General features: G+C 36.6%; 1 protein-coding gene across 2 annotated transcripts in view; it reads left to right on the top strand.

Annotated features, from left to right (window-relative positions):
* Positions 1–12,338, top strand: part of HMCN1 (hemicentin 1) — a 496,417-nt gene that overhangs the window by 384,339 nt on the left and 99,740 nt on the right. For both annotated transcript variants that reach the window (XM_053606928.1, XM_053606927.1), the window contains 8 exons: positions 4,851–5,012; positions 5,749–5,862; positions 5,971–6,173; positions 6,463–6,544; positions 6,654–6,785; positions 7,405–7,554; positions 9,845–10,004; positions 12,033–12,157. In XM_053606928.1, coding sequence (XP_053462903.1) covers positions 4,851–5,012; positions 5,749–5,862; positions 5,971–6,173; positions 6,463–6,544; positions 6,654–6,785; positions 7,405–7,554; positions 9,845–10,004; positions 12,033–12,157 — 1,128 coding nt within the window. The remainder of the gene's footprint in view (positions 1–4,850; positions 5,013–5,748; positions 5,863–5,970; positions 6,174–6,462; positions 6,545–6,653; positions 6,786–7,404; positions 7,555–9,844; positions 10,005–12,032; positions 12,158–12,338) is intronic.

The following is a 12,338-nucleotide window of genomic DNA, read 5'->3' as shown; positions in this document are numbered from 1 at the left end:
CACATCTGTGTCATACCTGCACCTCAGCAGCTAACCTTGGCTGAAGGAGATCTCAGAGGCGGGAATACTAATGTTGTAAATTCTAGTACAGTTTCGACTGGGCCCTCTCTACTGCTTGGGACTCTTCCTCTTGTGACTCACACCTTCTCTCCCACCTCAAATATCGAGTCACCTCTGTCTCCGTCTGCACAGGCTGCTGTAACAAGATCACAGACTGTGTGGCTGAAACCACAGACATTTATTTTCTCCTAGTTTTGGAGGCAGGAACGTTGAACATCAAGGTGCAGGCAGAGTTGAGTTTCAGGTTTGCAGACAGCTGCATGGTCTCATATATTCTTTCTTCTGAGCACCCTAAGTAAGAGAGAACAAATTCTCTGGTGTTTCTTCTTCAAGGACACTCATCTTAGAGAATCAGGGCCTCACCTTTTGACCTCACTGGACCTTAATTACTTCCTTAAAGGCCTTATCTCTCAATACAGTCACACTGAGAGGTTGGGCTTCAATATATGAAGCCTGACAATTAAGTTTGTGAACCTGCCACAATGCATTTATGTTGGCAATACTGTATAAGCAAGTTGGTAAGATTTCATGACCTTCATCCACCAGTGTGTCTGCCAGTGTCTCACAGCTGTATTCGTGTCAACGTCTGGCAGTGTCTTGCTGACTGCCCTTCGTTATTGTTGTAGTGTAATTTTGTGTGCCATTGCAAGAATGTGGGAACTTGAATTAGAGCAACAAATGAACATTAAATTTATTGTTTCTTCTTGGCAAGAGTGGAAATGAAATCAGGGACATGTGAATCCAAGTTTGTGGGGGTAGTGCCATGAAGAAAATGGCAGTGTACAAACAGATTAAATGTTTTCTGAAAGAGAAAATGTCACTGATAGAGAGAGGTCAGGGTGTCCAATAACGAGCAGAACTGATGCAAACATTGAAAAAATTCATCAAATTGTGTGTCGAAATCATCAGATAACTCTGAGTCCAGCAGACCAAGTAAACATCAGTAGAGAAAGAGGAAAATCTTAACTGAAAATCTTGGCCAATAACCCATGGCTGTTGTATCATGACAATGTATCAGCTCACCTGGCGCTGTCTGTGAGGGAGTTTTTAGCCACACTGGCCAGGACACCCTCCCTACTCACCTGATCTGTCCCCCAGTGACTTTTTTCTTTACCCAAAGAGAAAAGAAAATATTGAAAGGAAGACATTTTGATGATATTCAAGACATTAAAGGTAATATGATGACAGCTCTGATGGCCATTCCAGACAAAGAGTTCCAAAATTGCTTTAAAAGGTGGATTAGGCGCAGGTGTCAGTGCACAGCTCCCAAGGGGAGTACTTTGAAGGTGACTGTAGTGATAGTCAGCAATGAGGTATTTCACGCTTTCTCTAGGATAAGTATGTGAACTTAATTGTCTGACTCGTCGTATGAATTTAGGGGTGCTGAAACACATAACAGCCCCTGCTCACTTTCTCTCAGTAAATGTCCTCACCATAGATGCCCTTAATGCCTGCTCCCAGGGAAAAGAGTAGGGATATCCCAGCAACTGCCTCAAATTCCTACCATCCAATTGAGAGTGCTAACCACATCTGTTGCTGCCATTTTTACCTCCCTCCTGTTATAACAAAAGAGGGAAGCATTGTATTACCTTCTGAAAGCCAAAGTCTAACCTAACTCTACATCATGCCCGTAATGTCCTTGAAAACTTACCAGCCCTTCTCTTTCTTTTCAATATGGAAATTCTCATTCTTTATTGGCTCCTTCCCTACAGCACTTTAAATTTGCTTGTCTTCCATATTAAGGGAAAAAGGTCTCCTGTAGATCTAGTATTTCCTTCCCGCCACCTCCTTGGCATCCCACCTCATTTTAAAGCAAGCTTTTCTAATTGCTGCATACAGTAAATGTCTCCATTTTCTCACTCCCACTTACTCGTCCCACCACTACATTCTGGACTCTGCCTCTGCAACTCCAAAGTCTTGTTCACTGCGCTCATGAAATGATGTTCTTATTAGGAAGTTCGGCAGGCACTTTCCAGTTTTCATAGTTCTTACTTCTGAGAATTTGAGCTCTTGGGCTCTGTTTTTCAAAAATTTTCTTCCTTTGGCTTCTGTAACATTGCACCCATTTTTGTGTCTTGCCTTTCCAATCTCTCATTCCTGGTTGCCTTTGCTGGTTCTTCCTCCACCCAACTACAACACTTTAGCTCTTCAAGCTCTACAACAGTGTTCCTCAACCTTTTTCATCTCATGGCACACTTGAACCTATAGTTAAACTTCTGCAGCACATTTACATTGTATGGGTTAAAAGTTAAAAAAAGAAAAAAAAGAATATACTTCCTGTGCTTTGAATTTCTTTCAAAAATAATTTCATTAATGATCTTCACAATTTTTTGTGGCACACCTAAGATCCTCTCATGGCACACCAGTGCCATGACACAGAAGTTGAAAATCATTGCGACTTTTCCTAGGTGATCTTGTACATTCCACAATTTCAGTTATTATCTATGAACAAATAATTGCTAAATTTTATCTTCAACCAGGGCCTCTCAAGAACTACAGATTGTTATATTCCAAATATCTTCTGGTTACTGACACAAATGTCCAGTAGTCAACCCTTAAACAATGTGTATAAAACTAAACTCATAATCTTCTCTCAAAAAATATGTTCTTCCTCCAAAGATCTCTGTCTGCATAAAGAGTACCACCATCACCCATTGTTCAAGCCAGAAAAATGAATGTCATCCCTGATTCCTCCTCCTCCTTAAAACTCACCCTCAAAAGGTTGAGTCATGATGATTCTTCCTACAAAATAGTCTAGGATCCACCCACTTTTCTTCATCATTTCTGATGCCATCCTAAGCACAGCTACCATGACAGCAATAATCTCCTAACTGGTCAGAGTTTCTGCTAGCCTTCTGGTCAGTTCTCTCTACTGCAGCCAGATCAATGTCTTCAAATTAATTTCTGGGTAAACCACTCTTTTACCTTCCATTCCTTAGGCTGTGTTTCCACAGTCTTAAAGATGCTCAGAAGAACCTATAGGATCTTACACTTGTTTAGTCCTTTAATTCTCTGCCTCCGCCTTGCAAAGTCCAGTCATGCTACCCTTCTAGCTACCGTGTTCTTTCCACCATTTGGGCCTTAGTGTGTACCATGCTTTTTTTGTGAGAATTATCTTCCACTTGGCTTATTCTTAGTCATAATTTCAAGTACCTTCTTAGATGCTACTTTCTCCTCTTTATTCCCAAACTAGGTTACTTCCCTGTTGTCACCCTACTTTTCTGATTGACACTCTTCACACTTGTGATGATGACTACACAGTATAGAACTATGGCTAAAGGCAAGGATTCCCAGAGCCAGACTGTTTAGCTTCCAAACCTCCAGTAACTAGCTGCAAATCTTAGGCACGATGCCAATCTCTCCATGTCTCAGCTTTCTCATTTATTATATGAGGATGTAAACACTAAAACGTAAGGTATATGAGAGTTCAATGAGACGGTATATGCGAAGTGTTTAGAACGATGCCTGGCACATAGTAACCACTCAAATATTGTTAGCTATTTTTGGTTCAGTGTCCGTCATTACTGCCTAATTATTAACTGTGTGGTTGTTGTCTTATTACATTTTTCACATGGCATCACCAGCATCTGGCACAAAGTTGGTAATAGAGTAAGTATTCAGTAAATGTTTGATACATGAATGAATCAATAGCAAATTAATTAATGGATGAAAAATAAATTGTGTGACATTAAAAGAAAAAAGTGATTTTTACCTTTTTGATGCTCTGCTTTTGTTTTTAATGTTTTTTAAGACACTTGTTTTCATGCTCACGCTTCACTTCAGTTTCCCTGCCACCTTCATAGGAAACCAGTCATATGTAAATGAGACTATTTCGTCTCTGTGTGTGTGTGTTCTTATAAAACATCTATGATTCTATATGTGTGTGTTTTATATGGGCACATGACATTGCATTATTTGTCTCCTTTTTTACTCCACTTTTCTTTTGTACTGCTTTTGCTTTTTGAATGGGGGGGTTAAATAATAAACAATGTTATTGTTTATTTCTTAAACTTTCTTCTCATCTTCAAAGACATTGATTTACAGTGTCAGGATAATCTGTATGATTTACCAATAGACAGACAAATTAAACTGCCACTCCATTATTGCTATACCAGGAAAAGGAAAACTTTAAATCAAGATACAATATTTAAAATAAGATCATTTAAATATACTTTATAAAAAGCACCATTAATTGATCTTTTTTGTATATTAACAAAATCATCTTAGAAATTGTCAACTAAGGGGTGGCACCTGTGGTGCAGAGGGTAGGACGCTGGCCCCATATACCGAGGGTTGTGGGTTCAAACCCAGCCCCGGCCAAACCGCAACAGAAAAATAGCTGAGCGTTGTGGCAGGTGCCTGTAATCCTGGCTACTCAGGAGGCTGAGGCAAAAGAATCACCTAAGCTCAGGAGTTGGAGGTTGCTGTGAGCAGTGCGACACCACAGCACTCTACCAAGGGCGATAAAGTGAGACTCTGTCTCTACAAAAAAAAAAAAAGAGAGAGAAAAAAAAGAAAAGAAAAAGAAATTGTCAACTATGTTTTACAAATAAAATGAAAAATAATTCTGTCTTTGAAAAATTTGGTGCTCTCTTTCAATTGGAAAAAGTAAACCCATTGAACATGAATTTAATGAAAGCTTCAGGGAATTCTAAGAAGAAAGACAGATAATTAACGGAACCATGAACGCAGTGCTTTAGCAGAGTACAGTGGTTGGATTATCTTTAGTGAGTTGGACTATGTGTTGCTGCTAGCATCAGATTTCACTTTTAATATATTTATCTCTGTAGTTCCTCCCAGTGTCATTGGTCCTAACCCTGAAAATCTTACTGTTGTGGTGAACAATTTCATCTCCTTGACCTGTGAGGTCTCTGGTTTTCCACCTCCTGATCTCAGCTGGCTCAAGAATGAACAGCCTATCAAATTAAGCACAAATGCTCTCATTGTGCCCGGTAAGGGATTTATTGTTACAAGGTGGGCAAAACGTTCTCATTTTCCTTTTTTTAAATACAAATGACATTTCAATTTACTCTCTGTCGAGATTTTTGTCTTGCTTCATTTATTTGTTCACTGTAAATTATCTCTCTTTATCCATTTGTTGCCTTAGGGCAAGATTATATAGACTTTCATGATTTTAGTGGGACTGCACAGTAATGAAGTCTTCTTCAACAGATCATGAAATTTAGGAAGAGAACAGCTTAGTAATTTTGAGTGGTAGATAATAAATAGAAATTTCATAGGATAAATCTACTGGTTTTTGATTGATTCTACGGCTCGTTGAGGATAGATGATAGATTAGGTAGGTAGCCAGGTAGTTCTGTAGGTAGGTAGATAGTTACCTCTGCACTGTGGGAAATTTATACCCAGGAAACAACATATTTTTGACGATAATATTATTACTATAATATTATTATTTTTTCACTTGAACCTGTATCAAACAGTTTTACTGACCATGTTTAGTTGTTGGAGGGAAAAATCCTATGAATCTTATCCTTTATAAGGAAGTAGATTAATAATAAAGGAAGGATCAAAGCAAACTGATTCAATTACTTTATTTTAAATGCAGATGCTTCTAGATAAGTTTTACCCTAAGGGAAAGGATATATTTTGCCATTTATCTTATTAACGAAATAATTATTTAGAACAACTTGTATACTGCTCTCCAATTTGCATTATATTTGCTCACAGGTGGTCGAACTCTACAAATTCTGCGGGCTAAGGTATCTGATGGTGGTGAATACACTTGTATAGCCATCAGCCAAGCTGGTGAAAGCAAGAAAAAGATTTCCCTGACTATTTATGGTTTGTTTCTACTCTTCTCATAAAATTTGTTCATTTAAAACTGATATTCAATATTTTCTGAGCGTCTTCATGAAAAGAAATCCTTCTGTTCTTACTTCCCTCCCTCAGTGCCCCCGAGCATTAAAGATCATGGCAGCGAATCTCTTTCTGTAGTAAACGTAAGAGAGGGAACATCAGTGTCATTGGAGTGCGAGTCCAACGCTGTGCCCCCTCCAGTTGTCACTTGGTATAAGAATGGGCGAATGATAACAGAGTCCACTCACTTGGAGATTTTAGCTGATGGACAAATGCTACACATCAAAAAAGCCGAGGTGCATCTTTTATTCTTGCTCGAGTGTTGTGACTTTGTGGTGGGGTTGTGGAAGAGATAATTGGACATCACATATTCCCTTTACTATAGTGAAAAATGAGTTTTATTGATTTTACATAGCCCGGTGACATTGACTTTCTTTCCATTCAAAAAATAGCAATATTGCAGAAGGCAATTAGAGCTGGGGCGTTTGAGCATAAAGATGACTGATGATTTAATCGACACTGGAACAGTGTGATTGGTCATCTGTCACTTAATGGAGCACATACAATAGTATCTTTTTCTTTTAGGTGTCTGACACAGGCCAGTATGTATGTAGAGCTATAAATGTAGCAGGACGAGATGATAAAAATTTCCACCTCAATGTATATGGTGAGCATCTGACTCTAATACAACTTTTTCCCCCCCCAGATATGCAAATGAAAGAAAGTGTCCTGAATTAGTTTAATGAGGACACATGATCTTCTTCTGTTTTTTACAGTGCCACCCAGTATTGAAGGTCCTGAAAGAGAAGTGGTTGTAGAGTCAATCAGCAATCCTGTGACCTTAACTTGTGATGCCACTGGGATCCCACCTCCCATGATAGCATGGTTGAAGAACCTCAGGCCTATAGGTAACGCGGCTGTGTATTGTTCCTGGGTGTTTCCTTCTGCCCTCAAGTCATTAGATTTATAAACTAGCACATTTTCTGTATCATGTTCATGGCTGTGTTTACTTCAAAGAAGTTTAACATACTGAAATATAAATTTATAAGACAGACTGCAGAGTCTCACTCTTTCACCCTCGGTAGAGTGCCATGCTGTCACAGCTCACAGCAATCTCCAACTCTTGGGCTTAAGTGATTTTCTTGCCTCCACCTCCCAAGTAGCTAGGACTACAGGTGCCCCCCCACAATGCCCAGCTATTTTTTTATTGCAGTTGCCACTGCTGTTTTAGCTGGCCCGGGCTGGGTTTGATCCTGCCACCCTCAGTATATGGTGCCGGCACCCTACCCATTGAGCCACAGACGCCACCCCTATAAGGCAGACTTGTAAAATGATTATTCATTTTATAAAGGGATTTTTATTCTTTTTCTAAAAGGCGCTCATTTAGAATAAAAGCCCAGAGTGAGAGAAAACTTCTAAAAAATTCATATATCTCATAAAGCAAGGCATTTTTATGGTGAATTGTAGAGACATTAAAAACATAAAAAAGCTTGTTTATGTTTTCTTTTGCTTTGTTTCTACTTCTAGAAAATTCTGACTCACTTGAAGTTCATATTTTGTCCGGAGGTAGCAAACTCCAAATTGCCCGGTCTCAGCCTTCAGACAGTGGAAACTATACATGCATTGCATCCAACATGGAAGGGAAAGCCCAGAAAAGTTACATTCTTTCTGTTCAAGGTAGGTTGTGTACACCATAACCTATTTTCAGTTTCTTTATGATATTCCCTTTAAAGTACAAAATAATATACATTTAGCAAGATCACTGGTGATTGATTGACAATATCTTTACACTAACCAAAAATTATTGTCAAGTTTCTGTCTTACATCTTCCACTAGTTTCTATTTTCATAGAAATGTGTGAAAAAGAATAGAAGAAATTGGTAATATATAGTTTTTCCATTTTTACTGAAATGAATACTTTTCTATAGTATATATTCTATTCAATGATACTTACATAACTGGCATAATTTATTTTGATGCTAAACCTCTAGGTCTCTTCTTCTTTGTGTAGATAAATAAGATTCAATTACAGAAGAGATTGTGCTATGGTCTGACCCCAGATCATAGAACATGAAGTACATTAGGTAAATTTCAACTACTCATGATGCAATCTTACATAATTCGGGGATGTGAATAAGAAACATTAATCCATCAAACAAACATTTAATTAATGCCTACTCTTTCTGGTATAATATTGAGCACTGCAGAGTGACGTTGTCTCCTTTCTATTTTCAATAAACCTCTGATCATTATTTTTGGTTCAGTTTTGAAAGTGTAATGAAAGTCTTAACTTAAAACTAAGTTGAAATACTTTTTTTCCAATGTCATTATTATTACTAGGGAAAAAGTTTCTCATAAATTATGAATTGAGTTGTAAATTTTATTTACCTATTTTGTGTTCTGCTAAAGCCAACTTCAAAACTTGAAATTAAAAAAATTGAAGTAAGTTCATCATTATCAGCGGTCGTTTGGTAATTACTGATGCTTTGAGATTTCAGAAGCATGAAGGAAAAATAGCTATTCTAAGATTCAGTGTCAGAAATTACATGTTTAATACATTAATAAATAATGGTCAGACATTTTACCAGACTTTTCTATTTACAATGTAATGTCTTAGAACTAGAGATAATATATGCATGTATGGCCTAGTCTGGTGCTTAACATATATTAGACATTTATTATAGGATGTCTATTATTATTAGCATTCTTATTAATTTGACTTCTTTAGTACTCTAAATTCTGCAAATTTGGTATAATTATCATTTTCTGGGTGAATAAAATGAGATTTAGAGAGATTTTGCAATGCGGTACCAGTAAATGTTTAACAATTGACTCTCCAGACAAAAAGGTCTTGATTTGTAGCTAATTGTTTACCAATTTCCATGATGTAAATATTCCCAACATGACCTAATACGGTGTTTTTCAACCTTTCAACCTTTTTTATCTCATGGCACACTTGAATCTATAGTTAAACTGCCATGGCACACTTACATTATCTTAATGAAAAAAAAAATGAAAAGAGAATATACTTAGTGTGCTTTGAAAGTTTTTTTGAAAATAATTTAATAAATGATCTTTAAAATTTTTCACAGCACACCTAAGATCCTCTCACAGCACACCAGTTGAAAATCACCGGCCTAATATATAAAAATATTTCAAGCTACCAAGGTGATGACCCTGAATATAGAGTGAAAAAGACATATGCAGGCCCTCTGTCTGGGTAGCTGGGAAAGCCCCTTGTTAAGTTTTATCAAGGACCGAGAACAGGGTGTTAAAGTTCATGATAGATGTTTTCTTTCATTTGGGTCAAGCTGTACTGGGAAATAAATACTGCTCAAAGTTTATGAAAAAAAAAAAAAAGGACGTGCAAAATTGGCTCTTGTGAGCTGTTGTGAGCTATCTCCTTCACGTAGTTATATAGAATAGGAATTCTAATGTGTTCCTCTATGTTTCCATTGTCAATATTATTATTACATGTTATTTCTCAATCAAATCATTGAAGTGAAAACCAAGACAGCTGGTAAAAGAGAACAGAAACTATTAGAAACTATAATAATCCTATCGTTGTTCAGAATAAATAATATTTAAATTAGATAATGGAAAAAGAAATAATGAACTTAGATACATCCCTCAGATCATTATGCCATGGTTGTATAAAACAGATTTCTCTTAAACTGTACTTATTCTAAGCTGTCTATTGAGGATTTAATCTACAAGTGATTTAATTTGCCCAGAAAGGGTGTTCATAAAGTAGATAAGTCACCAGTCCCTATAAATAAATGATTTTATCAACTTACAAATACTCTGGGAATATCCAAGTAATTCGTGAAGATAGCACTAGTTTGATATTGAACCATAATCTAAGCGTATGAAATAGAAATGACATATTGTTCTATGATTCTGACATATTCGTTAGAATTTATATTCTTGTGTCTTGTTAATGAATGTCCTAATTATTTCTCCATAGTTCCTCCAAGTGTGGCAGGTGCTGAAATTCCAAGTGATGTCAGTGTCCTCCTAGGAGAAAATGTGGAGCTGGTCTGCAAAGCGAATGGCATTCCTGCCCCACTTATTCAATGGCTGAAAGATGGAAAACCCTTAACTAGTGCTAAAAGAGAAAGAATCCGGTATGTAAAGAGAATCTTTTCATTATAAATTGTAAGATCTTCTACAGTGATTTATGTTTCAAATTTCATAAGAATAATAATATCAAATTTCATCTCATTGGAACTTGGCTATTATTCTATTCACAAAAAAATAGATAAATTTTTGGAGAACTGGATATGGAAATTCTTAAAGAATCACTCCAAAGTGTATATATGTGTTTCTTATCCACCAGCTCTGTGTTATACCTCTTTCATGTTTACATGGATGGAGCTGGAACATATTCTTCTTAGTAAAGTATCTCAAGAATGGAAGAAAAAGTACCCAATGTACTCAGCCCTACTATGAAACTAATTTAGGGTTTTCACATGAAAGCTATAACCCAATTATAACCCAACAATAGGGGGAAGGGGCAGAGGGAGGGGAGGGCAGGGGGAGGTGGATCGAGGGAAGGGGATTGGTGGGATTACACCAGCGGTGCATCTTACAAAGGTATATGTGAAACTTGGTAAATGGTCTGTGAAGCTAGTGAATGATGCCCCATGATTATATTAATGTACACAGCTATGATTTAATAAAACAAAACAAAACAAAAAAAATCTCCTCAGACACTCATTCTTAAAATGTGAATTAACAATTATTGTTTTTATTTTTCTAGTTTCAGAATGTTTATACCAAAGTCCATGTTGCAAAATAATCAGCTTTTTCCTACTAATGTTAAACTAATTTCATTCTCCAAAAGACTCAAACCAAATTGTGTACATGCCATACTAATTGGCTGATTTTGAGAAAAGATACAATGACCTCATTACCCTCATAGTGGTTTATCCAAATCCTGTTTCCAGCTGACACTTGTTACCCATCCCACAAACCACACAGAGATGAAATAATGTAAAAGGCCTTACTACTTATGATAACAAATGCCTGTGGAAGAACAATCCAGAAATGGAGTATTTACTTTTGACAGTGGAATATTCTAATGAAATCACTGTAAAAACAGTGTAGACAGTGTAAAAAATTATAGATAGCAATTTAATCTCTTCATGAACCAGGAAAATGTGTTTAGTAATTAATAAAGTATGAAAAGCTGGAACATATTCTTCTTAGTAAAGTATCTCAAGAATGGAAGAAAAAGTACCCAATGTACTCAGCCCTACTATGAGACTAATTTAGGGTTTTCACATGAAAGCTATAACCCAGTTACAACCTAAGAATAGGGAGGGAAGGGGGAGGTGGGTAGAGGGAAGGGGATTGGTGGGATTACACTAGCGGTGCATCTTACAAGGGTATATGTGAAACTTGGTAAACGGTCTGTGAAGCTAGTGAATGATGCCCCATGATCATATCAATGTACACAGCTATGATTTAATAAAAGAAAAAAATAAATAAATAAAGTACGAAGACAAGCAATAATGAAATAATCTTAACTTAGATATCTTTGACATCCTAATTATATTTTTATCTTTTACTATTATGTATTATTTATTTCACAATTTATAGAAAAGTTTTTGCAGAAGATATCTGTACAGGACACCATATTGTTGTCACAGTTTGAATAAATTATCCTATTCTACTCCTTCTCATTAAAGTATTACTAAGTTGCTCATAGCTAGATTTTTTGATGTTTAATTTCTTCAGATTCTCATTATCTACAACAGTCTTCAATGTTCATACCAGAATTATTTGTAACTTTTATTTAATTCAAACCTTATAGTGATGATCCTAGCTCTGAGAAAAACATGACCTTGCCTGTGATTTAGCTATAGAAGTTCCCCATGCAATTTTGTTAATTTCCTTTTTCTCATAAGGAGGAGGTAGATATGAGACCTATAAATGCAGAATTTTCATTGGTTGCCTGACATCTCCATCAGCTTCACTAACTCTGATTTTAATAAGCTTCCATGTACTGGGTGAAATATATTCATATATCCAATATGAAGGCATCATTTTATGGTGGTATTTTTAAAAGAACACAATAATTGGGAATGAGTTTTCCAGATCTTAGCTTCAAGTTCGTCATCTCAGTGCCTCCATTCTGACCTTTTCCATAGGGTGACTGCAAATGGCAGCACGTTAAACATTGACGGAGCTGTCACATCCGACGTGGGGAAATACACATGTGTTGCTACTAATCCTGCCGGAGAAGAAGACCGAATTTTTAACTTGAATGTCTATGGTAAATATGAAATATCACCTTTTTGACCATGTTACCTTAAGCATGAAGTATGACAGTTAAGTTCATGAACTTGTCACTGTGTGCTTACATTAGCAGCACTGTACAAACTATCTGGTACGTTTCCATAATTTTTTTTTTTTTGATATAGAGTCTTACTCTGTCACCCTGGATAGAGTGCCAT

This window comes from Nycticebus coucang, chromosome 10 (assembly GCF_027406575.1).
Source record: "Nycticebus coucang isolate mNycCou1 chromosome 10, mNycCou1.pri, whole genome shotgun sequence".
Classification (NCBI taxonomy): domain Eukaryota; kingdom Metazoa; phylum Chordata; class Mammalia; order Primates; family Lorisidae; genus Nycticebus; species Nycticebus coucang.
This window is presented reverse-complemented; position numbering and strand designations above follow the sequence as displayed.